This window comes from Geotrypetes seraphini, chromosome 7 (genome assembly GCF_902459505.1).
Source record: "Geotrypetes seraphini chromosome 7, aGeoSer1.1, whole genome shotgun sequence".
NCBI classification, from domain to species: Eukaryota; Metazoa; Chordata; class Amphibia; order Gymnophiona; family Dermophiidae; genus Geotrypetes; species Geotrypetes seraphini.
Window position 1 is genome coordinate 160,979,064 of NC_047090.1, and position 24,819 is coordinate 161,003,882.

The 24,819-nt window shown below is 47.4% G+C and overlaps 1 protein-coding gene across 2 annotated transcripts in view; it reads left to right on the forward strand.

Moving 5' to 3' along the window:
* MOK (MOK protein kinase) overlaps positions 1-24,819 on the forward strand; it is a 133,050-nt gene that overhangs the window by 68,183 nt on the left and 40,048 nt on the right. For both annotated transcript variants that reach the window (XM_033952403.1, XM_033952402.1), the window contains exons 8-9: positions 9,390-9,491; positions 22,551-22,724. In XM_033952403.1, coding sequence (XP_033808294.1) covers positions 9,390-9,491; positions 22,551-22,724 — 276 coding nt within the window. The remainder of the gene's footprint in view (positions 1-9,389; positions 9,492-22,550; positions 22,725-24,819) is intronic.

Here is a 24,819-nt window from a genome sequence, read left to right on the forward strand (position 1 = left end):
TAACTCCCACTCATCTCCCCTCTCTCCCCCCTTAGGATCCTCCCCTCAAAATGTTATTTAGACCTAACGCCTTTAACTGTATTCCTCTTCCTGAAAACGTCCAGATATCGTCTTGATGTATTAGGCCTAACATCTTTGATTGTATTCCTCTTCCTGGAAATGTCCAGTTATCTTTTTGATGTAATCCGCTTAGAATTGAAAGGTACAAGCGGAATAGAAGTCATTAATGTAATGTGTAGCTTCATTTCACCCATCCAGCATCTCTCTCCCTGCCTCCCTCCCACTTTACCTTCTTGCTGCTGTTCTGGGCTTCCTAAGCACAACTGTAAAGATGCAGACTTGGGCCATGTTCCTACACATGTCGCTCCTAGGTCTACCAGTTCCACTCCCTCCATCGCAGGAGGTCTACATCATAGAGGGTGCACCTGTCGTTTGTCACACCCAAAGAACCACCTCAGAAGAGAGGTAGCCCAGTATGACCATTAGAAAAAGCAGCAGCACAGAAAACTTAGGTAAAATAGTTTTATTTCTTCAAAAATTCAAGGCAACAGGAGACAACAGGTTCATAGACCTATAAACATGCTACTGTTCAGCAAAGAAAAGTTTCAAACGAACATAGGTGCAGAGCAAGGGCAGAAAAGCAGGCTGGAGTCAAAATCATCCTGGCAGTGAATACAAGCCACAGTTATCCACAAGGAAAATACTGCAGCCCTCATACTTCACAAATGAAAACAATACCTTACCCTGCTTTAGGGAAAAACTCAAAATAGCTTGAAGGGCCCCTGCCCAGCCAGGAGCAAAAGTTTGGGTTTAAGTTAAAGTACAGAGCCTAGCACTGTCCAGGCTTAGACTCAGTCTGGACAATACTTGGACTGGAAAAGCGTCATGAGTGGAGTGCCGCAGGGTTCAGTGCTTGGACCTGTGCTCTTCAACATATTTATAAATGACCTGGAAATTGGTACGACGAGTGAGGTGATTAAATTTGCAGACGATATGAAGTTATTCAGAGTAGTGAAGACGCAGGAGGAATGCGAAGAACTGCAACGTGACATAAACATGCTCGAGAAATGGGCTGCGACATGGCAAATGAGGTTTAATGTGGTGATTCATGTTGGTAACAAAAATCTTATAAATGAATACAGGATGTCCGATACAGTATTTGGAGAGACCCCCCAGGAAAGAGACTTGGGAGTACTGGTCGACAAGTTGATGAAGCTGTCCGCGCGATGCGTGGTGGCGGTGAAAAGGGCGAACAGAATGCTAGGAATGATTAAGAAGGAGATCACGAACAGATTGGAGAAGGTTATCATGCCGCTGTACCAGGCCATGGTATGCCCTCACCTGGAATACTGCATCCAGCACTGGTTGCCGTACATGAAAAAGGACACAGTACTACTCGAAAGGGTCCAGAGAAGAGTGACTAAAATGGTTAAGGGGCTGGAAGAGTTGCTGTAGAGTGAGAGATTGGAGAAACTGGGCCTCTTCTCCCTTGAAAAGAGGAGATTGAGAGGGGACATGATCGAAATATTCAAGATAATGAAGGGAATAGACTTAGTAGATAAAGACAGGTTGTTCACCCTCTCCAAGGTAGAGAAAACGAGAGGCACTCTCTAAAGTTAAAAGGGGATAGATTCCGTACAAACGTAAGGAAGTTCTTCACCCAGAGAGTGGTAGAAAACTGGAATGCTCTTCCGGAGTCTGTTATAGGGGAAAACACCTTCCAGGGATTCAAGACAAAGTTAGACAAGTTCCTGCTAGTCTGAGTTAGGGCACGGGTCTTTGACCTAAGAGCCCCCACGTGAGCGGACTGCTGGGCACAATAGACCACTGGTCTGACCCAGCAGTGGCGATTTTTATGTTCATACTGAAAGTCCCAACCCCAACAGTTCCAAGCTTCTTTTCAGCTAAACCAAAACACCCAAAAACGGGGAATGAAACCTGCATATCATGTCTGCCTAGGGGAAAAAGCCAAAGCAGGCAAAAATACCTCTTCAGGGGTTGTCCAAATCCTCAACAACATTAGTCCCAGAGTCTATGGCAGCCAGCTCCTGCTACTGCTTCCATTCCATTATCAACAACCTTAGCACCAGAGCCTGGTCAGTCTGCTTCTGCCACTGCTTCAATTTGAGCTTCCCTCTTCTCTCATTTTCCTGTCTCCAGGACTTCTGTTATATAGGCTGCTAAATCGCTCCCAGGTGGGATCTGGAGGCATTCAGAATCTATGGGGTGGAGCATGCCCTGACTCTCCTACTGTGGGAACTGACCAGGATTTCCCTCCTTGGCAGATCCAGGTCCTCCCCGAACTCCATTCCAGGGAAAATAAGCTGACTGAGTTGCTCCCTGGAGTGAACCAGAAAGGCTTTGGGAGACTGTGCCTACAGACAAAAAGGAGATTAGAAGGGGAAGGCAACAGCCTCCTGGGTCTACTGCTACCTTCCCTGTCACAGTGTACAGAAAAAAGATTTGGGCTGGAGAGCCTGGATTCTTAGGTGGTCCAAATATTGCAGTTTTGAAGGGTCTGGATTCTTGAGTAGTCTGGATTTCCAACATTCAGATCTTTGGACTTTCAGTGTAGTTGTAAATGGCATTATCCCAGGACAAGCAGGCAGGTATTCTCACAAGTGGGTGACGTGATCCAACGGAGCCCCGATGCGGACGCCTCAAGCAGTCTTACTTGAAGAAACTCAAAGTTTCGAGTCGCCCGCACCGTGCATGCGCGAGTGCCTTCCCGCCCAGCGCAGGGTGCGTCTCCTCAGTTCTTACTTTTCCGTGGAGCCGAGAAGTCCGTCTTCGACTCTCTGCGTGAAGTATTTTCACTTGTGCCTTAAGTCCGTGGTTTTGGGTAAATTTTCTCAGAATTGCTGATTTTCGTCGTGTTTTCTTGTTTTTTTTGTTTTTTTTTAAAATTCTTCCATCCGTCCGACCGGGCAGGCCATGTGGCCACAGCCCCGCGGCTTCGATCTTGCGGCGGAGCTTTTTCGGCCTATGTCCCGGCCTGCGACCGGTTATAAAAAGTGTTCCAAATGCCAGCACGTGATTTCATTGTCGGACTCTCATCAATGCTGTCTTCGGTTTCTTGGGCCTCAACACCTCCTGAAATCGTGCCGGCCTTGCTCAACACTTACAGCCCGTGCTTTCAAGCGTCGTTGCATCTTGTGAGAGCAGCTTTTCAGCATGGAGTCTTCGATGGAGCTTCACCATCAACCTCACCCGAGGCTCTCCAGGCTTCCACATCTTCAAACTCCAAGCCTCATCAAACCTGCCTCGTTTGTACCGGTTCCGTCTTTGACGCAGGCTGCGGTGCCTTCCTCTGTCTCTTCAGGTCAGATAGCGCAGCAGCCCATTCCCCCGGTGGTGCTCAAAGTGCCCAAGGCTTCTAAGTCCAAGCACTCTCACACTTCCTCAAGGGAGCACGAAGCCCGTGCAGGTGGTCCCGTTGCTGACGTGGATCCATCCTTGCCGGCTTCATTCCAGACCTTACTAGAGAAGCAATTCATTCAGCTCTTTACAACAATGGGGCCGAAGCTTCTCTCTCAACTCCAGCCTGGGCATGCGGAGGTCTCCCGCGAGGTCGAGCTGCCTCCTGTGCCTCAGCCGTATGCACACTCTCTATAGGGAGCAGAGTCTCTGCGAGTGTCTGGTCTGGCATCGATGCATGCATCACAAGGAGCAGAGTCTTTGCCCATGCCTCCATTGGAACCAATTTACTCGATGCAAGGAGTAGAGTCTTTGCGAGTGCCTCCTTTGGAACCTATCCACTCGATGCAAGGGCTCGAGTCATTGCGAGTGCCTCGTGGTTCTTCCAGCCAACCACCTCTGCTTCGATCCACTGCTTCCAGCCCCATCCACTCTCTGGGGGCCTCAGCGAAGACACATTTGCCTCGTTTGTTGAAGCCTGCTTCAAGACACAGCTCGCATCATCGATCGAGACACTCTTCGAAGCACTCATCCAGGCATGCCTCGCCTCATCGGAAGCAGCCTTTTCTTCAGTATTCCCCACCGGCTACTTCGCCTCCTACACTACCGGATCTCAAGGACACGGTGGGGTCTTTTTCCCTATCCAGATCCCCGTCCTCATTGGATCCGGAAGCCTCGACATCCTCGAGTCCCGGCTTTGGCTGACCAGCTGTCTTTTTCTTCCTTTTTGCATCAGATGGCAGCTGATTTGGACATTCAACTGGACACTGGGTCCAAATTTTCCAAGGAGTACCTCGAGACATTGCATCTCCCTCAACCTCCTGCTGAATCCCTCAAACTTCCTATTCATAAGCTACTGGATCAGACCTTTGTCCGCTGTCTGGAAACCCCCCTATTCCATCCCAGCTGTTCCGGGGAAGTTGGACTTCAGGTACCGGATGGTTCATCATAAGGGGTTTGATGGTGCTCAACTATCCCATCAATCCCTTCTAGTGGAATCTTCATTGAAGTGGTCTCACCCTTCCCAAGTATATGCCACTGTTCCACTGGGCAGGGAGGGCAAGACGATGGACAGATTTGGTCGTCAAATTTACCAGAACTCCATGATGACCTCCAGAGTCCTCAACTATAATTTTCATTTCATTACGTATTTCAAGTTTTTTCTGTCCATCCTCCCCAAATTCAAGGCCTACTTGGATCCTTGGGCTCATTTTGAATTCCAGGAGGTTCTAGCCCCATTGTCCCAACTTTGGCTACAATTGCTTCAGTCCTCATATGATGCCTTTGAGCTGTCTGCTCTGGCTACTGCTTGCTCGGTGGCCATGCGACGCCTGGCGTGGCTCAGGACCATCGACATAGACCCTAATCTACAGGACCGGCTGGCTAATGTCCCTTATGCTGGCACTGACCTCTTTGATGAGTCCATAGAGGCAGCAACCAAGAAGCTTTTGGACCACGAGAAGTCTTTCCAGTCTATTCTCCGTCCTAAGCCTAAGCTTGCTCCTCCTCGTCCTTCACGCCCGCCTCTGATTTACCAACGGCGTTTTCCACCAAAACAGGCTCCTGCCACTCGTCAGCCTGTTAAGAGGCAGCATCCCCAGAAGCAGCAGAAGCCTCAACCACCTGCTGTGCCCAAGGCTCCTCAGCCTTTTTGACTGTCTTCTGGAGAGCATAACGTCAGTTGTTCTGCCCTTCCCCGTTTTTCCTCCTATCGGAGGTTGTCTCCATCATTTTTATCATCGATGGACAACTATTACCACCGACCTCTGGGTCCTTTCCATCGTAAGGGAGGGATACTCTCTTCAATTCCATCAAGTTCCTCCAGAACATCCTCCAAGAGAGTATCCTTCCACCTCTGCCCAGACCGCCCTTCTTCTTCAGGCTTTGTTGCATCTCCGAGCTATCGAGCCAGTTCCTTTGGCTCAGCACAACAAGGGGTTTTACTCCTGGTACTTCCTTGTTCCGAAGAAGATGGGCAATCTGCGTCCTATTTTGGATCTCAGGGTGCTCAACAAGTTTCTGGTCAAAGAAAAGTTTTGCATGCTGACCCTGGCATCTCTGTATCCCCTCCTCGAGCAGGACGACTGGTTATGCTCTCTGGATCTCAAGGAGGCCTACACTCACATTCCCATCCATCCAGCCTTCAGTCAATACCTCAGATTTCGGGTGGGAAATCTGCATTTTCAATACAGGGTTCTCCCTTTCTCCCTTGTCGCCCAGAGTCTTCACCAAGTGCCTGGTAGTGGTGGCCGCAGCGCTCAGGAACCATGGTCTTCAGATGTTTCCCTACCTGGATGATTGGTTCATCAAGGATTCCACGTCTCAGGGAGTCGTCCTGGCGACCCAGCGGACTATCTGGTTCCTGCAGAGTCTGGAATTCGAGATCAACTTTCCAAAATCCCATCTTCACCCTTCTCAGACTCTTCCATTCATCGGAGCTGTTCTGGATACTACCAACTCAGAGCATTCCTCCCTCAGCAGCGTCTGGAAGCTCTTCTCCGCCTTTGTCATTCGGTGTCATCTTGTCCGTCCATCTCGGTGAGACACATGATGGTCCTTCTGGGCCACATGGCCTCTACAGTACACATGACTTCTTTTGCTAGACTTCACCTCAGAATTCCTCAGTGGACCCTGGCATCTCAATGGACGCAGGTTTCCGACCCTCTATCTCGACACATCCAGGTCACTCCTGCTCTGACACAGTCTCTTCGCTGGTGATGCTCTCTTCCAATCTATCCAGAGGCTTACTGTTTCACCCGCCCCCATCAGAAGGTTCTCACGACCGACTCTTCGACTGACGCTTGGGGGGCTCATCTGGATGGTCTCTGCACTCAAGGCTATTGGACCAGTACAGATCGCCAGTGCCACATCAATCTCCTGGAGTTCAGAGCGATTTTCAATGCTCTCAATGCTTTTCAACATCTGCTTCACGACCTTGTAGTCCTCATTCGCACGGACAACCAGGTCGCCATGTATTATGTCAACAAACAGGGAGGCACAGGATCGGCCTCCCTCTGTCAGGAAGCTCTGAAAGTTTGGGATTGAGCAATTCGTCACAACACCTTCCTCAAAGCTGTCTACATTCAGGGGGCGGACAATGCTTTAGCGGACAACTTGAGTCGTCTTCTGCAGCCTCATGAAGGACTCTCCATTCCACACCCTTTCATCACATTTTCTCTCTGTGGGGAACGCCTCAGATAGACGTCTTTGCAGCCCCTCACAACTTCAAACTGCCTCAGTTCTGCTCCAGGATCTACACTCCTCATCGCCTTGAGGCAGATGCTTTTCTTCTGGACTGGACGAATCTCTTTCTATATGCGTTTCCTCCATTTCCTCTCATTCAAAAGACTCTAGTCAAACTGAAGTCCGACCATGCCACCATGATTCTGATTGCTCCTCGGTGGCCCAGACAACCTTGGTACTCCCTTCTACTTCAACTCAGCAGCAGGGAGCCTTACCTTCTACCAGTTTTTCCCTCGCTGCTTACGCAGCATCAGGGATCTCTGCTTCATCCCAACCTGCAGTCTCTACACCTGACAACTTGGTTCCTCTCAACATAGCTCCTCTCCAGTTTTCTCAAGCTGTGCGGGATGTTTTGGAAGCTTCACGGAAGCCTGCTACTAGACAATGCTGTCACCAAAAATGGACTAGATTTTCTGCTTGGTGTTTTTCTCATCATCAGGAGCCTCAACACTCCTCATTATCTTCAGTTTTGGACTATCTTTTGCACTTTTCTCATTCTGGCCTCAAGTCTACTTCAATACGAGTCCACCTTAGTGCAATTGCTGCTTTCCATCAGCCTATTCAAGGGAAACCTCTCTCTGCTCATCTGGTGGTTTCCAGATTCATGAAAGGACTTTTCCACGTCAATCCTCCTCTCAAACCGCCTCCAGTGGTTTGGGACCTCAATATTGTTCTTTCTCAGCTTATGAAACCTCCATTTGAACCAATTGACAAAGCTCATCTGAAGTATCTCACTTGGAAAGTGGTGTTTCTCATTGGCCTCACTTCTGCTCGTCGAGTCAGTGAGCTTCAGGCATTGGTTGCGGATCCACCTTTTACAGTATTCCATCATGGCAAGGTGGTTCTTCGCATTCATCCGAAGTTCCTTCCTAAAGTTGTCTCGGAATTTCATCTCAACCAATCCATTGTTCTTCCAGTGTTCTTTCCAAAGCCTCATTCTCATCCTGGAGAATCAGCTCTTGATACTCTGGACTGTAAATGTGCTTTGGCTTTCTATTTGGAACGCACAGAACTGCTCCTCAACTTTTTCTCTCCTTTGATCTGAACAGGTTGGGACATCCTATCTCTAAGCGTACCATCTCCAACTGGATGGCGGCTTACATCTCTTTCTGCTATGCCCAGGCTGGATTGCCCCTTCACAGTAAAATCACAGCCCATAAGGTCAGAGCAATGGCAGCTTCAGTAGCTTTCCTCAGATCGACACCGATTGAGGAGATTTGTAAAGCTGCCACTTGATCCTCGGTTCATACCTTCACTTCTCATTATTGTCTGGATACTTTCTCCAAACAGTATTGCAAAATTTATTCTCCTAAATTGCCAACTCTCCCACCATCCCACTTTGGTTAGCTTGGAGGTCACCCACTTGTGAGAATACCTGCCTGCTTGTCCTGGGATAAAGCACAGTTACTTACCGTAACAGTTGTTATCCAGGGACAGCAGGCAGCTATTCTCACATCCCACCCACCTCCCCTGGGTTGGCTTCTCTGCTAGCTATCTGAACTGAGGAGACGCGCCCTGCACTGGGCGGGAAGGCACTCGTGCATGCGCAATGCGGGCAACTCGAAACTTCGAGTTTCTTCAAGCAAGACTGCTTGTGAGGTGTCTGCATCAGGGCTCTGTTGGATCAGGTCACTCACTTGTGAGAATAGCTGCCTGCTGTCCCTGGATAACAACTGTTACGGTAAGTAACTGTGCTTTTTGGAATGGCTGCCAGAAAAGGTTTGCATTATGTAGATGATACCAACATTTGTAGTTTTAAGATTAGACACTCTGAAAGATATGGAAAACATGGAGGGATTTAGCAAAGCTTGAAAGATGATCTAGAATGTGATAGCTAAGATTGGTGCCAAGAATTTCAGGGTCACAAATTTGGACTATAAAAACCTGAGGGAGTGATATAGCAAAGAGGGGTGAAGTTCTTCTGATACCAAAGAAAAATAGAACCTAAGGATGATTCTATCTGATAATTGAAAGGTGGCAAAACAGAAAGATAAGGTGACAGGAGAATACAGAGGAATGCTTGGATGCATTAGGAGAAAAAAAAGGAGGATAAAGGTGACTATTCCTCTGTATAAGTCTCTGGTGAGACCTCATTTGGAGTACCGTGTACAGATCTGGAGACCATACCTTCAAAAAGATATAAACTAGAAGGAGTCAGTCCAGAGGATGGCTACTAAAATAGTCAGCATATGGGGATAGTCTTAAAGTTCCAAATATGTATACCCTGGAGGCAAGGCAGGAAAGGAGAGATTATAGAGATTTTGAGTACTTCCAAGATATAAATAAATGAGAATTGGGCCTCTTTCAGTGGAAAATATGCTCTGGAATGAGGGTCATAGGAAGAGAGTGAGAGGTGATAGACTTGGAAATAATATTAAGAAATATTTATTTAAGTAAAAGGTGGTGGAGTTGAGGATAGGAAGAGAATTCAAGAAAGCATGGGCAAGCAGAGTGGATCTGAGAGAAAGAGGTTTAGAGAATGAGCTGTTGGTTTGGGTGCTACAGTGAATAGGTCATATGCCCTTTTTCTTCTGTCTTTGCCACTGTCGCTGACCTCCATAATTGTTTCTTGGTTGATCATACACGTTGCTTGTTCACTGACTTTCATTTTCAGTAATGAACTTTTGCTAAGACAGCCTTTCAAATGTATTGCAGTTCTTAAGCAACAAATTGCCTTAAAAATACTTTGTCAACATTGCAGACAGTGTAATATTATACTTCTATTTCAGTCTTCGTCCACTTTTTCCTGGATCTAATGAGGTAGATCAAATATCAAAAATTCATGAAATCATTGGCACTCCAACACAGAGTACACTCAGAAAGTTCAAACAGTGAGTATTCTTTTGGTTGTGTGCATTCCATTGAGAAATATGAACAGTTGATATCCATCTCCATTAAAATTAAAAAATAAGGCCCTAGATAATAATAATAATAATAATATTAGGGTTAGACCAGTGGCTCAATGATGGTGCTGTTTCTTGCTAAAGCAGAAAGTCTGTGCTGAAAGAAATGCCCTGGAGGCAGTGTTGTGCTAATTACTGTTCAAAAGTAATTAATTACAGTTACTAGTAAGTTCTCAGCTTAAAGTAATTTAACCACAGCAATTAAATGACTCGGGGGAAGATTCTCAAAACATCATGGTAAAATTTGACGGCCAGAGGGGAGAGGCCTAAGGCTCTGATTGGCCTAGGTTGCATAAAGCCCCTCCTATGGGTGTGGCCTTAGGTATCTGGGCCAATCAGAGCCTTAGACCCCTTTCTGGTGCATCCCAGGTGCATTGGGAAGGGGAAGGCCTGCCATTTTGTAAGAGCCGGGCCTGCCAGCCAGAGCGGGGTAGGTGTCCCTCTGTATGAACTTCCTGAATAAGGTAGAGGGTCGGGAGGGTTGGGTGACAGCGGAAGGGAACCATTCACAGAGCGGCGTGAGACCAGGCAGGAAGCAAAAAGCTTATGCTCCTACCTTATTTGCCGCTATGCAGCAACAAAGGAGGCAGTTGTCCAGCAGGAACGCGGAGAGCTCCTGGGGAGACCACACTGGACCCACCGGTATTTTAAAAAAAAAGGTACCGGGGGCAGGGAGGAGGTTTTAAAAAATTGTATTCGCTTCATAAGACATACCCACTTTTCGGGGGTCTAAAAAGTGTATCTTATGGAGCGAAAAATATGGTACTTATGGTAAAAAACTTATGTTGCGTAAAGAGGTGAATTATCCATCTTATACACAACCCCAATGTGAATATCACATAACTTCATCTCTTGATGCTTATTTCAAGGAGGTTTGACCAAGTCATGCCAACCACATCCTCTTTTATTAGGATAAGCGAAAAATAGTTAACTACTTTATTGATTACTGCAAGAAAGTACCAAACTTCAGTAATTAATTTCTAGTGAGTCAATATTGCACAACACTGCCCTGAGTTAGAATTCCTTTTATGCTGACCAGAATAAAAATCCGTGTTTCATCTCTTACCAACGTGAGAATTTACCTGTATCCCTTTCATGGCCTACATGCTTAATCCTTTACATATATTGGTGTGCCTTCTATGTTTATGACATGTTTTAAATATGGGAACACTGCACAAATTTGTCTATTGACCTTTGTTTTCTAGCAACATACCCTAGTAGAGATCATGTCTACATCACTCATTTTAAAAACCCTGGTTGAAATAAATGTCCTTTGGATATGCTTAGGTATCAGCATACCAGAGGCGGGCACAGGTATGATTACAGCCACTAGTGGCAAAAGAAGAAAATGGATCTTCGAAGATATAGAGCATGTAATCTTCTGTGAACCATTTTCTTATGCTACTTTTTGATATACCTCACCATTTTATATCATATTGGTAGTAAGTTGTGTCACTTCTGCAAAAACTGTTAAGCAATACAGATTACAGGTTTGAAAGTAGTCTCTCTCTTTTCATCAAACCTTTTAAAGAGTTGTTTCCACACATGGTTAATATTGTTTTCCAGTTCAATAGGTGAGACATTCTAGACAGTAGGGTTATTTCCCTATAGCCCGCATGCTGCTACAGAAGGAATCCACTCTGGATTTTTCACTCTGCTTCTGCTGTACTTCACTGGGTTCTCTAGCTCAACCTTCAGTTCTTTCCTTCTGCATGCATGCCTGCAGAAGTGTTTGTTCTGCTCTCCCCATTTAATTATTTTAATTTGATGTAATTTCATCTCCTTTTTGGGTAATTTAGTGCTTGGAGCGTTTTTTAAGGTCTGCCTGCTTGAGAATTCACAGACTTCAGTCTGTAGTAGAGAGTTGCGCGGGGACAGAAATCCCATCCGTCCCTGCCGAAATCCCACCCATCCCCACCCGTCCTTGCAAGGAATCCCTCCATTCCCACCCATCCCCACGAGGAATCCCTTCCGTCCCCGCTCATCCCTATAAACTTCAGAAATAGTTATTTAATTTAATTATGCTACTGAATTAAAGGCTCTGGTAGAGACCCATATACAAATAAGCAAAGACACTTTATTAATTTGGAAATATTAATTGGGAAGAATACACACTTTGTAAATGGGTTTCTACCAGAGCCTCTATGTAAATATAAAATATAAATGCTCAGCTGACGAAAACCCCTAAGCTGTCAGCTGAGGACTTCCTTTGCAGTTGGCCGGGGGTCCCTTTTGCCAAGCTCGGCAGGCAGCAGTAGCATCCCTGAGTCACAGATGCTGGCACCTCAGTGGCACATGGATGCTGCCAGCAACTGCTGCGCTTGGTAGAGGGAAGTTCTGGCCGTCTCTAGAGGAGGTCCTCTGCTGGTGGTGCTTGGGGATCCCCTCCAGCCACAGCAAGGGTCAGCAAGTACAACATTGTAGAAATAAAACCAGAAATGCATTTCCTTTTCTTTTGAACACAATACAAAGACATCTGCTATATAAATTTCCCAAAGCTAACATATTTTAGTTAATAAATTTCGTTTTTTACCTTTGTTGTCTGGAGACTTATTTTTCCATAAAGTTGGTCCCAGTTTCTTTTTTCCGCTTTCCCATCTTTTGTAAATTCTTCTTTTTCTGTTCATTGGTTCCTCCTATTATGGTCCAGCATTTATCCCTCTCTCATCCTCAGGACCATGTGCAGCATCTTTCGCCCCTGCCCACCAGCTCCATGCCCAACATTTCTTCTTCTATCACCCCTCTCCAGCACCATGCCACATCTCTCCCTCCATTCCCTTCACCACTATGTCCAGCATTCCTCCCTCTTGCATCCCTTTCAATCTGTCCCACTGTTCCCTTTCCACCACAACATTTCTCCCTCTCATCTTTTTCTTCCCTATCATCTGTACCTCACTCCCTCCCTATGACCAAAAATTATCTTTCTTCCATTCCCCGTGTACACCATCTCTTTCCCTCTAACTGACACACTCACGCCCAATTCTCCCTTTCTATTCCCTCCCCCACCTCAGCATCACTTTCCCTCCCTTCCTCCTTCCTCTCTCCCAAGTTTATGCTATTCAACAAGTTATGGACATCAAAACTAGCTAACTAGCTTGCTATAAAAAGCAAAGGCCTGTAGACAGTTTCCCTTCCTTCCCTGCCTCGTTGTACAATGTACAGGAACACCCCCCCCCAAAAAAAAACAAAAAAACATCAACTCAAGCAACCAATCTGTCCTCTTTTTCCATTAATGTTGCTCCTCTCTTCTTTTCCCTGCCTTCTGTGTTCAAATATGCACTCCCTCCTGCGTTTGGGCTCCTCCCACATCCCAACTGCTTCCTCCTAATTACAATGCATGCATGCCCACTTGCTTGCTCCTTCCCTTTCTGCCCCCTCCCGCAAGACTCACTGCTTCCTTCTTTCCATTCCTCTGTGGAACGCGAGGCGCAGGAGCTGTATATATGCAACAGCTGAGAGTGCACACCAGAACCATCTCACAACCTTTCCCAATGTCAATCTCAGAGCAGCACTTCTTCACAATCACATGTAGCACGCTCCATGTAGCTGACGAGAAGCCTTCCTCCAACGTCGGCTCTGACGTCAGGAGAAGACTTCCGGGTCAGCTACATGTGGCGTGCTGGGAGCGCTGTACGCTGCAGGAAAGCAGGAAAACCAAGATGAGCCACTCGGCTTGAGCTGCCTTCAACCCTGTGGGATCCCTGAGACCACAAGGGGCGTCCCCGTGGGATCCCTGCGGATCCCGCAGGATTCCCATCGTCCCTGTTCCTGTGCAGCTCTCTAGTCTGACAGGCTGATCCATCTAGGGTACTTGTTAGCCAGCCTGCATAGTGTCTCTGGAGCTCAGGACTGTCCCTGAGGTGGTCTCACCTACTGTTATCAGGGGTTGAGCACAGGCTGTTAGGCACCCTTAGGAGGCTCGGGGTCTCGCAGGGTGCCGGCTGCATTGTGCCTCCACTCATGCCGGTGCACATCTGTTGGTTTGCAGGGGTGGAGATGTGAGGAACAAGGATTCTATTCTGTGCGCAACTGGATGATATTCTGGGGGAAGAGCAAGCTATACAGGAAGGGTAGACTCCATCTCAGCAGAGACGAAACGACGCTACTTGCAAGCAACATCAAGCGAGAAATTGAGAAGTTTTTAAACTAGGAAGAAGGGGAAAGCCGACAGTTGACCAAGAGTCGATGGTTCGGGAAACAGTATACCCACAGGATACCATACAGGAAGATTGTGGGGAAGACTCACTGGATCATAGGAAAGATAGAAATCCTGACAGGTTGAAAGGGACACAAGAGGAAAGGAAATGCAAGAAAGAAACAGGCCGCAAACTCAAGTGTATGTACACGAACGCAAGGAACCTAAGGAATACAATGGGGGAATTTGAAGCTATGGCACAAAAAGATAACCTTGACATCATCAGCATCACGGAAACATGGTGGAACGAGGAAAACTTCTGGGCCACTGTTCTACCAGGATACAAGCTATACCGCAGAGACAGAGTAGGACAAAAAGGTGGGGGTATTGCCCTATACATCAAAGAGAGAATTGAGTCTGCCAGAGAGAACATGCCGGAAACGAAAAATAAGGTAGAGTCTCTATGGGCCAAAATTCCAGGAACAAATGGAAAGGAAACAAAAATCTGCATCTACTACCGACCCCCAGAACAGTCCGAAGAAACTGATGGAGAAATGACGGATGAGATTAAACGCAACTGCAAGGGAGGCAATGCAGTTATCATGGGCGACTTCAATTATCTGGGGATAGACTGGAACCTAGGCATCTCTGGCTGCAGTAGGGAGACCATGTTCCTAGATGCTGTAGGCGATTGCTTCCTGGAACAACTTGTCAAGGAAAATATGAAAGGAAATGCAATTCTGGACTTAATTCTAAATGGACCATGAGGATGGGCGCAAGTTGTAGAAGTAGAAGGGACGCTGGGAAGCAGTGATCACAATATGATACATTTCAACCTGGACACAGGGGCAAAACAATGATCCAGAAGGACGGCCATGGCACTGAACTTCTGAAAAGGGAATTACGAAGGGATGAGATTCATGGTGGGGAAGAAGATTAAGAAGAGGATAAGCACTGTAAAAACGCTAGAGAAAGCATGGTCCTTTTTTTTAGGTTGTAACAATTTTTTATTGACATGAAAAAATATAAGGCACGCATTAGTGAATACAGCAACAACAAACGCCAGCTCAGAGAAACAGATACATCGGCTGCATACACCAAGACAATCATACCAAAGCATGTCACAAACACCAACCCAGAAAATCTCCCACCATCTCAAGGTCCCGCCTCCCCCCAAACCTACCCCCCATCAACACCCCCCCCAACCCCCCTAAGGGAGTGGAACACCGGACATAGAAAAGCACAAACCCAATTCCCCCCCCCCAGGGTCTGAACTCTGATGACCCTAGGGCGACAAACCCAACTAGGCATCCCCCTCCCTCTAAGCAGAGCCCCTCGAGCCCTCTACAACCCCCCTCCCCCCCCCCCAAACCCCAGAGCAGAGAGACGTCGAGATCCAGAGCTGGCCAGGAGAAAGCCGCTTCAAGTCAAGGTGTTCAGGAGCAGGCCACGCCCCCTAGGAGACAAGGAGTTGACATATGGGTCCCAGATCAGCAAAAAGCTCCGCCGACGCTTAAGGGAAAGCCCCACCTCCCGGGCCTCACAAAGAACCAACTCATGGAGAAGAGCCCTCAAATGCCAAAAAGACGGAGGACTCGAGGAAGTCCACTGCTGCATGATACAACGCCGGGCCAGGAGACACACCTTACGACACAGCCATCGAGCCCCCGGAAGCAAGGAACGAAAAGCTCCCGGTAAATCCAGTACCACCTGCTCAACCGTGCCCTCTACCGACGACTCCAAAAGCGAGCTCAAATAGGAGACAACCTCAGCCCAAAAAGCCTGCGTACACCAACAAGTCCACAAAGCATGCGCAAACGTGTTCGGATCTCGACCACATTTAAAACACAGGGGAGAAGCAACACCCCCAAATTTGAATAGTTGAGCTTGAGTGATATACCCTCTATACAAAATGCGAGCATAACATTCCTGCAACACAGCTCCTTGAATTAAACGCGGCAAACCTGCCAGATTCCGGGAAACCTCCCAAGCACCAAGGTCTAAATGGAGCTCTGAGGCCCAACTATCCCGAACCCCCGGACAATGCCTAGGAGCCTCAAAAGGAAGCAAAGCCCGATATAAAGCGGACACTGAAGTCTGAAAAGGCTCCACCTGGGCATACAGATCCCTAATACGAGCCCCCAATGGGTGCTGAAGGGCAGTCCGGGAAAGCGTGAGAATATAATGTTTAACTTGACAGTAAGCAAAAGTGTCCCCCCAGCAGTGCCCCAACCGCTCCCTCAAATCCGCTAAAGTGCTTAGGTCCCCATCGACGGTCAGCAGATGTTCTACCAAATAAAATCCCAACGTTTTCCAACGACGGAAATTCGAATTGTCCGAGCCCGGTACAAAATCTGGATTGCCCATCAGGGGCAACAGCGCAGTCACCCGCGGGTCCCCCCCCAGGCGCCGAACCAGACCCTCCCACGCCCCACGCATGGAAGCCAAAAGAATTGAGCCCCGAACCTCCCGTGGCAAGGCCCCCCCCGGCAGGTGAAGCAAGGCAAGGAGAGAATACGGGGCGTATAGAATAGTCTCAAGCGAGGTGGGGGTATATTGAGAATCCCCAAACAACCAATCCTTAAGATGCCGCAAAAGACATGCTAAATTATATAAACCAAAATTCGGAATACCAAGACCTCCCTGCTGCCACCCCCCCACCAAAAGATCATAACGCAACCGAGGTTTCCTCCCACGCCAACAAAACCTAGCCAAAACCCGTCTCAGGCTCCTCAAGTCCTTCTTGAGAAGACGCAGTGGGAGAATCCTGAGTACGTAAAGCCACTGGGGAAAAATGACCATGCGAATCACCGCCACACGCCCCAACAAAGAAAGGGGGAAATCTTTCCATCGATCCAACTGCTGCGACGTGCGATCCAAAAGCGCCCCGACATTCAAAGAATAAAGACGACCAAGTGAAGCTGTGAGCCGAACCCCTAGATAACAAAAGGAATCCGTCGCCCAACGCAGCGGAAAGGAAGCCCCCCAGTTAGTCCGCAGGATAGACGAAGTGGGCAAAGCCTCCGACTTCCCCAAGTTCAAACGAAGACCCGCAAAGTCCCCATACTCCTGAATCGTTTCCAATAACGCCGGCAACGAACGTTGCGGGTCCGTAAGATGAACAAAAAGATCATCTGCAAAAGCCGCCACCTTAAAGCAAATGGAACCAAAAGAAACCCCCTGCACCTCAGGAGTCGAATGAATCGCGCGTAGCAAAGGATCTAAAGTGAGAATAAACAAAAGCGGGGACAAAGGACAGCCCTGTCTCGTTCCACGGGAGATAGCAAACAACGAAGAACTGCAACCGTTCACCAGAAGGGCCGCTGTTGGAGAAGCATACAAGGCCCTCAACGCCGAAACAAAACGGCCCGCAAACCCATACTTGGCCAAGGTGGCAAATAAAAAATCCCAACGAACCCGGTCAAAAGCTTTTTCTGCATCAAAGCTGACCATAAGCGACGGCAGTTGGCGGCGCGCACACAACTCCAAAGAGGCTAGAATGCGTCTCAAATTCTTCTCGACCGAACGGCCCCGCACAAACCCAACCTGAGCCTCATGAAGAAGCGCAGGAAGAACACAAGCCAACCGATTGGCCAGAACCTTAGCCAAGATCTTCACTTCGCAGTTGAGCAGAGAAATAGGGCGATAGGATTCCACCCTAGCGGGGTCACGTCCCGGCTTAGGCAGAACTATAACGTGAGCCAAGTTAAGGTAAGCCGGCATAGCCTCCGCATCCACCATGACATTGAACATAGCTGTAAGCGGCGCGACAATTTCTTCCCGCAACAACTTATAAAATTCTGCCCGAAAACCGTCAGGGCCCGGCGCCTTCAAGGTCGGGCTCTGACGAATAACCGAATCCACCTCCTCTTCCGACAATGGGGCATTCAGCGTTTCCAAATGGGCCAGGTCCAAACCAGGTAAATCCAAAGAATCCAAATACAGCTCCCCCGGGAGACCCTGAGTCGAAGGCTCTGCATACAGCTCAGCATAATAGTCCCGAAAAGCCTGACAAATGTCCGCATCCGCTGTAATAGGCCTGGAATCCGAAGAGGTAAGGGCTACTATTTTCTGTCTACTCTCCCTGTGAGAAATCAAACGAGCTAATAGGCGGCCACATTTGTTACCATAAGCATAAAGACGATATTTGTAATAGGCCAGGCTCTTAGCTGCCCGCTGGTGAAGTTTCTCATTCAGAGCGACCTGCACCTCCAACAAGGCCTGCCGGTTGACATCAGTGGGCTGACGTCCATACGCTCGACGAAGATTCCCCAACAACCGGGACAAACGAATAATTTCCCGATTCCGAGTCTTTTTGGCTTGCGAAACATAACTAATAATATGCCCACGAAGAACCGCCTTAGCGGTTTCCCAAAAAAGAACAGGGTCCTCCCGGTGCTGATCATTATGATAGCAATAATCTTTCCAGCGCGCCACCAACGAATCATAGAATTTGGGATCCTGGCCAAGCCAAAGAGGATATCTCCATTGACGGGACTGCGAGGACTGCCCCGGGGGCGTCCACTCCAGCCACACCCAAGCGTGATCTGAAATCGCGTAAGGACCAATCTCCGCTCGCTCCACCTGAGAAAAAACAGCCCGCGAAAGAAGCAAGTAGTCAATACGTGACTGCGTGGAATGCGCCCGTGACATATGAGTAAAATCTTTCTCAGTCGGGTGCAAAATCCTCCAAACATCCTCCAACTCCAACATCTGACAGAAGGAGGGGAGCCCCCTGCCGTCCTGAGCCCGGCGATTAGGGACCGCAGATGATCTATCCAGAGAGGGGTCCCAAACCGAGTTAAAATCCCCTCCCAACAACATCGGCACACCCTGATGGGGCGCAAGAATCGCCTGTAAACGCCTATAAAATCTCCGATCATACGTGTTAGGAGCATAAACACTACCCAAAAGAACCACAGACCCCGCGATCTGAGCCCTACAAAAGATATATCGGCCCTCAGAGTCAGCCCCCACAGAGTCCAGACTAGCAGCAACCCCCTTACGAACCAAGATAGCCACCCCGCATTTCCGGCTGGAGCCAGCCGCCGCCCTGCACACAGCCACCCAACCCCGCCGGAGTTTAGCATGCTCCGCCGCAGTAAGGTGTGTCTCCTGTAGCAAGACAATATCAGCCTTGAGGCATTGTAAAGCTTGAAGAATTTTAGTGCACTTCACCGGGGACGTGACCCCCCCAACATTCCAGGTCACCACTCGAACCATGGAAAAACAGAAAAGCATGGTCCTTTTTTAAGGACACAGTCACCGAGGCGCAAAATCTATATATACCGCATATCAACAAGGGATCCAAGTGGAAAAAGAACAAGGAACCAGCGTGGCTCACTGTAGTGGTGAAGGAAGTGATCAGAGACAAGAAGACTTCGTTTAAGGAATGGAAAAGGTAAAAAATGGATGAAAACTGGAAAAAGCACAAACATCATCAAAGCAGGTGCCATAAGGCGGTAAGGGGGACCAAAAGAGACTACGAGGAAAAAATAGCCAAGGAGGCAAAAAAATTTCAAGCCGTTCTTTCGATTATATTAAGGGGAATCAACCCATGAAGTAAGCGGTGGGGCCGTTGGATGACCATGAAATAAAGGGAGTGCTAAAGGAGGACAAAGCCATCATCGACAAACTGAACACATTTTTTTGCATCTGTATTTACCGAAGAGATTATACACAACATACCAGAAGCCGACAGGCTATACACAAGAAACGAAGATGGGAAACTGACTGGGATAACGGTCAGTCTAGAAGAGGTATGCAGGCAGATTGATAGGCTTAAAAACAATAAATCCCCTGGACCGGATGGCATCCATCCGAGGGTAATCAAGGAACTGAAAGGGGTTATAGCTGAACTGCTTCAACTAATAATCTGTCGATCAAATCAGGAAGGATTCTGGAAGACTGGAAAGTGGAGAATGGTACGCCGATCTTCAAGAAAGGTTTGAGGGGAGATCCGAGAAACTACAGACAGGTGAGTCTGACATCGGTACCGGGAAAGATGGTAGAGGCGCTGATAAAGGACCGCATCATTGACCTCCTTGACAGACACGATCTGATGAGGACTAGCTAGCACGGCTTCAGCAAAGGAAGATCTTGCTTGATGAACTTGCTGCACTTCTTTGAGGGAGTAAACAGGCAGATAGACAAGGGTGACCCGGTCGACATTGTATATCTGGATTTTCAGAAGGCGTTCGAAAAGGTCCTGCATGAACGACTACTTCGAAAAATTGCAAGCCATGGAATCCAGGGTGAAATATTCACATGGATTAAAAACTGGTTAGCGGATAGGAAACAGAGAGTAGGGGTAAATGGACAATACTCGGACTGGAAAAGCGTCACGAATGGAGTGCCGCAGGGTTCGGTGCTTGGACCCATGCTCTTCAACATATTTATAAACAACCTGGAAATTGGTACGACGAGCAAGGTGATTAAATTTGGGGATGATACAAAGTTATTCAGAGTAGTGAAGACACAGAAGGATTGCGAAGACCTGCAACACACCATAAACACCCTCGAGAAATGGGCTGCGACATGGCAAATGAGGTTTAACGTGGATAAGTGTAAGGTGATGCATGTCGGTAATAAAAATCTTATACATGAATACAGGATGTCCGGTGCAGTACTTGGAGAGACCCCCTCCAGGAAAGATACTTGGGAATACTGGTAAACAAGTCAATGAAGCTGTCTGTGTAATGTGTGGCGGCGGCAAAAAGGGCAAACAGAATGTTAGAAATGATTAAGAAGGGGATCACAAACAGATCGGAGAAGGTTATTATGCCGCTGTACCGGAGCCATGGTATGCCCCCACCTGGAATACTGCATCCAGCACTGGTCGCCGTACATGAAGAAGGACATAGTGCTACTCGAAAGGGTCCTGAGAAGAGCGACTAAAATGGTTAAGGGGCTGGAGGAGTTGCTGTAGAGTGAGAGATTGGAGAAACTGGGCCTCTTCTCCCTTGAAAAGATGAGACTGAGAGGGGACATGATCGAAACATTAAAGATAATGAAGGGAATAGACTTAGTAGATAAAGACAGGTTGTTCACCCTCTCCAAGGTAGAGAAAACGAGAGGCACTCTCTAAAGTTAAAAGGGGATAGATTCCGTACAAACGTAAGGAAGTTCTTCTTCACCCAGAGAGTGGTAGAAATCTGGAATGCTCTTCCGTAGGCTTTTATAGGGGAAAACACCCTCCAAGGATTCAAGACAAAGTTAGACAAGTTCATGCTGAACCAGAACGTACGCAGGTAAGGCTAGACTGTTAGGGCACTGTTTTTTGACCTAAGGGCCGCCGCGGGAGCGGACTGCTGGGCATGATGGACCACTGGACTGACCCAGCAGCGGCAATTCTTATGTACTCTTCTGAAGTCTAAGAAGTCAATGGTGTCAGCTTACACTAAGGCGTGAAAGGCTTTCCACATTGGTATGCCCAGGACCAGGTGGACCCTTATTTAGTTCTGATCTCACTAATTCTCGCTTTTCTTTAGGCTGGTTTGGATAAAGGCCTCACTGTGACTTCTCTTCAGGTCCAAGTTGCCGAGAATCTCCTGTTTTGGATCCCGGGAGCGTTGGTCTTCCTTGGCGTCTCATCCCGATGTCGATAGATTCTTAAAGGGGGCTCTTCATGTTTGACCACAAGTTAACCATCCTTTCCCTTCCTGTGACCTTAACTTGGTGGTGTCTAGCCTTACCAAGGTTCCTTTTGAGCCCCTTCGAGATGCTACCCTCTTGGACTTGACACTCAAGACCATTTTTCTGGTCGCCATTACATTGGCGTGTCATGTGTCAGAACTGTAGGTTTTGTTTTGCACAGTCTCTTTCCTCTGTATTTCAGAGGCGGGGGTTTACCTTCAGACAGTTCCTTCCTTCTTGCCGAAGGTAGTTTCAGCTTTCCATGTTAATCATGAAGTGTGTTTGACTGCCTTTTCAACTGACAGGTTCAAAGTCACAGGATTTATGCATTATGTGGCGATCACCAATGAGTTTCGACTCTCTGACCATTTGTATATGCTGAATCATTCATTTAACGGGGCATTCCTGCTTCCAAGGCCACGATTTCCAGGTGGATCCATAGGGCCATTTCGTCAGCCTACATTCTTTCGGGAAAACAATCTCCTGTTTCTGATAAGGCGCAGTCTACCAGGAGTGTGGCTTCTTCATGGGCCGATGCTAGATATGTCTCTCCTGAGGAGATTTGCAGAGCGGCAACATGGTCTTCTCTTCACACGTTTGCCAAGTTCTAAAGAGTGAATGTGGTGGTTTTTGGGTCCTCAGTCGTAAGGGTTGGCACAGCAAGCCTGCCCTAGCCTTTTGGGGGACTACTTTTGTATGTCCCTACTGTCTAGAATGTCTCACCTATTTTCACTGGAAAAAGAGATTATGTACTTACCCTGGTAAGCTCTTTTCTAGTAGATACGTCCTTCCTGCGCCTGCTTACAGTTTTCAGTCTGTTTATGCTTCTCCAAGCTGATTCTTGGATGCCTGTCAGCCCTTGAGGGCTGGGAAAAATTTGTATATATGTTTTACTTTATTGGGGAGTAGTTTCTGAGCTCCTTTGAAGCCTGTGTTGGCAGTTAACAGAACTGTTTAGTTATTTTTGAGCAAAACAATTCGTTTAAGCCTATTGCTACAGGTCCCTCTACTTCACGTGTATTGGGTGGATTTATGTGCTTGGGTACTAACTGAAGGTGGAGCTAGCGAGCCCAGTGAAGTTTAACGGAGGCAAAGTGAAAAATACGGAGTCGATTCCTTCAGCAGCACGTGGCTATAGGGAAATAACCCTACTGTATAGAAAAGAGCTTACCAGCATGAGTACATAATCTCTTTTTCTTTTTTACATTTAACTCTAGGTCAAGAGCTATGAATTTTGATTTTCCTTTCAAGAAAGGGACAGGACTATCTCATCATGTTCCAGGTGTCTCCCCTCAAAGTCTCGCCCTGATGTATGCAATGATAGAATATGACCCTGATGGGAGGATCAGTGCCAAACAAGCACTTCAGCATTCATACTTCAGAGATATCAGGTAAAGACATAAGTCTCTAAATGGGAGAATTGTATCTCCCAAGAAAGCAATTCTCTAAGAATCCATTATGGTGGTGGTAAGAATATAAGAAGTACCATGTTATATTGGACCAGTGGTCCATTAAACCCAGTATCCTGTCTCTGATAATGGCCAGTTTGGGTCATCTGGAAGAACTGTCAGATCCCAAATAAGAAGGCACTATCCAAGTTGCTGACTTCCAGGAGACAGGAGGTGGAGATTGCTAAGGCTCTTCAGCTAAACAGTGATTGATGGATCTCTCTATAAACTTGTCTAAACCTTTGATTAAAACTTGGCTATATTATTAACTTTGACCACATTCCCTGGCAGCAGATCCCAGTTTAATTATGCACTGACTGAAACAATAGTTTCTAGAAATGTGTTTAAAATCTGCACTTGAAAAGAGAAGAGTTTTATGCCACTTGTGACTTTGGCTTTAGTTCAGTTCCTAATTACCAAAACCTGGCTCAAAGACAATGACAGAGCCACTCTTGGTATGCTTTGCCCACCAGGATACCAAGTGCTAACTTGCTCACGCACTGAGACTAGAGGAAGAGGTGTAGCCATCATCATTAAATCCAACTTCCACTCAAGACTAATAAGATGCCATCACACTAAACACACTAGAATGCCTCGTCTTCTCAGTGGGTCACAACAGAGATCTTAGCATCACTCTGATATACAGAGCACCCCACTTTCCAATGGCCATCTTAGATGAATTACTATCCATCCTGGGCAATGTGGTCATCATCTACAACCAGATATCATACTAGGAGACTTTAGCCTACTCAAACAAGACTGGATCCCCAGCAGACTTCATCACATCACTATCAGACCTAGGCTTCTATCAAATGGTCCACTCATTGACTCACTCTGTGGGCCTATCTTAATTAAAAAAATCTTAATTAAAAAAAAATACATTGCTCATCTCAGGAACTCTCAGCTGCTCCATCAATCCAGTACCCTGGTCTGATCACCATCTGATCACTATGAAACAACTATCAACCTACACAATGAAACAACTATCAACCAAGAAGTAAACCCAGTCTAAGATATTATCCCAGGACAAGCAGGCAGCCTATTCTCACATGTGGGTGACGTCATCCATGGAGCCTGGATGCGGACAGCCTCGCAAGCAGACTTGCTTGAAGAAACTCTGAAGTTTTGAGTCTGCCACATCATGCATACGCGAATGCCTTTCCGCCAGCACAGAGCGTGTCTCTTCAGTTCTCAGTTTTCTGCAGAGCCAAGAAGTCCATCTTTGACGCTCTGTGCTGAACTTAGTTTGCTTCGTGCCTTCTCTCACTGCGGCTCGTGTTTTATTTTCTTATTACTGTATCGCTATGCTTTTCTTTCGGTCATTGTTTAAAATAAAAAAAGTTGAAGTTTTTCGTCGAGTGACTAGCGGGGCCTGTCACACGCCCTCAGCCTGCGGGCTTCAACTTTGTGGCAGCTATCTTTCCTTCTATGTCCCGGCCGGTCACATTCAAGAAGTGTAGCCAGTGCCAGCGTGCGATCTCCCTCTCTGACCCACACCGCTGGTGCCTTCAGTTTTCTGGGGCCTGACCATTGCCCGGAGTCGTACTACCATTCAACCTCGAGCCCTCAAATGTTGTTGAGTTTAAGTGGAGAAGATTTTTGGTATGGAAACCCCTGCTACACCCTCGACCTCGACCTCACATTCGTTCAGGCCTTCTACGGGGTGTCCTCCTGCCTTCGACCTCGACTCTCATCAGTGCTTCCTTGTTTGGAACTTCCTCAACCTCGAGTAAATCTTCCAAATCTTCTCCTGAGCTTCCCTTAGGTCAGATATCTCAGCAAGCAGTTCCAGCGGTGGTCCTAAAGCTACCTAAACATCATTCCTCCAAGTCAAAGCATTCTTCCTCTTCATCCTTGGAGCCTATAGCCTCAGCAAGTGGTCCAGTTTCAGACTTGGATACACAATTGCAGGCTACCATCCAGACCATTTTAGAGCGGGAATTTGTTCAGTTACTGACCAAATATAGTCCTGCCTTGACTCTGCTTCTTGCAGTCCAGCCTGGGCACTCAGCAGTCTCGCAAGGGTCGAGTCCTTGCC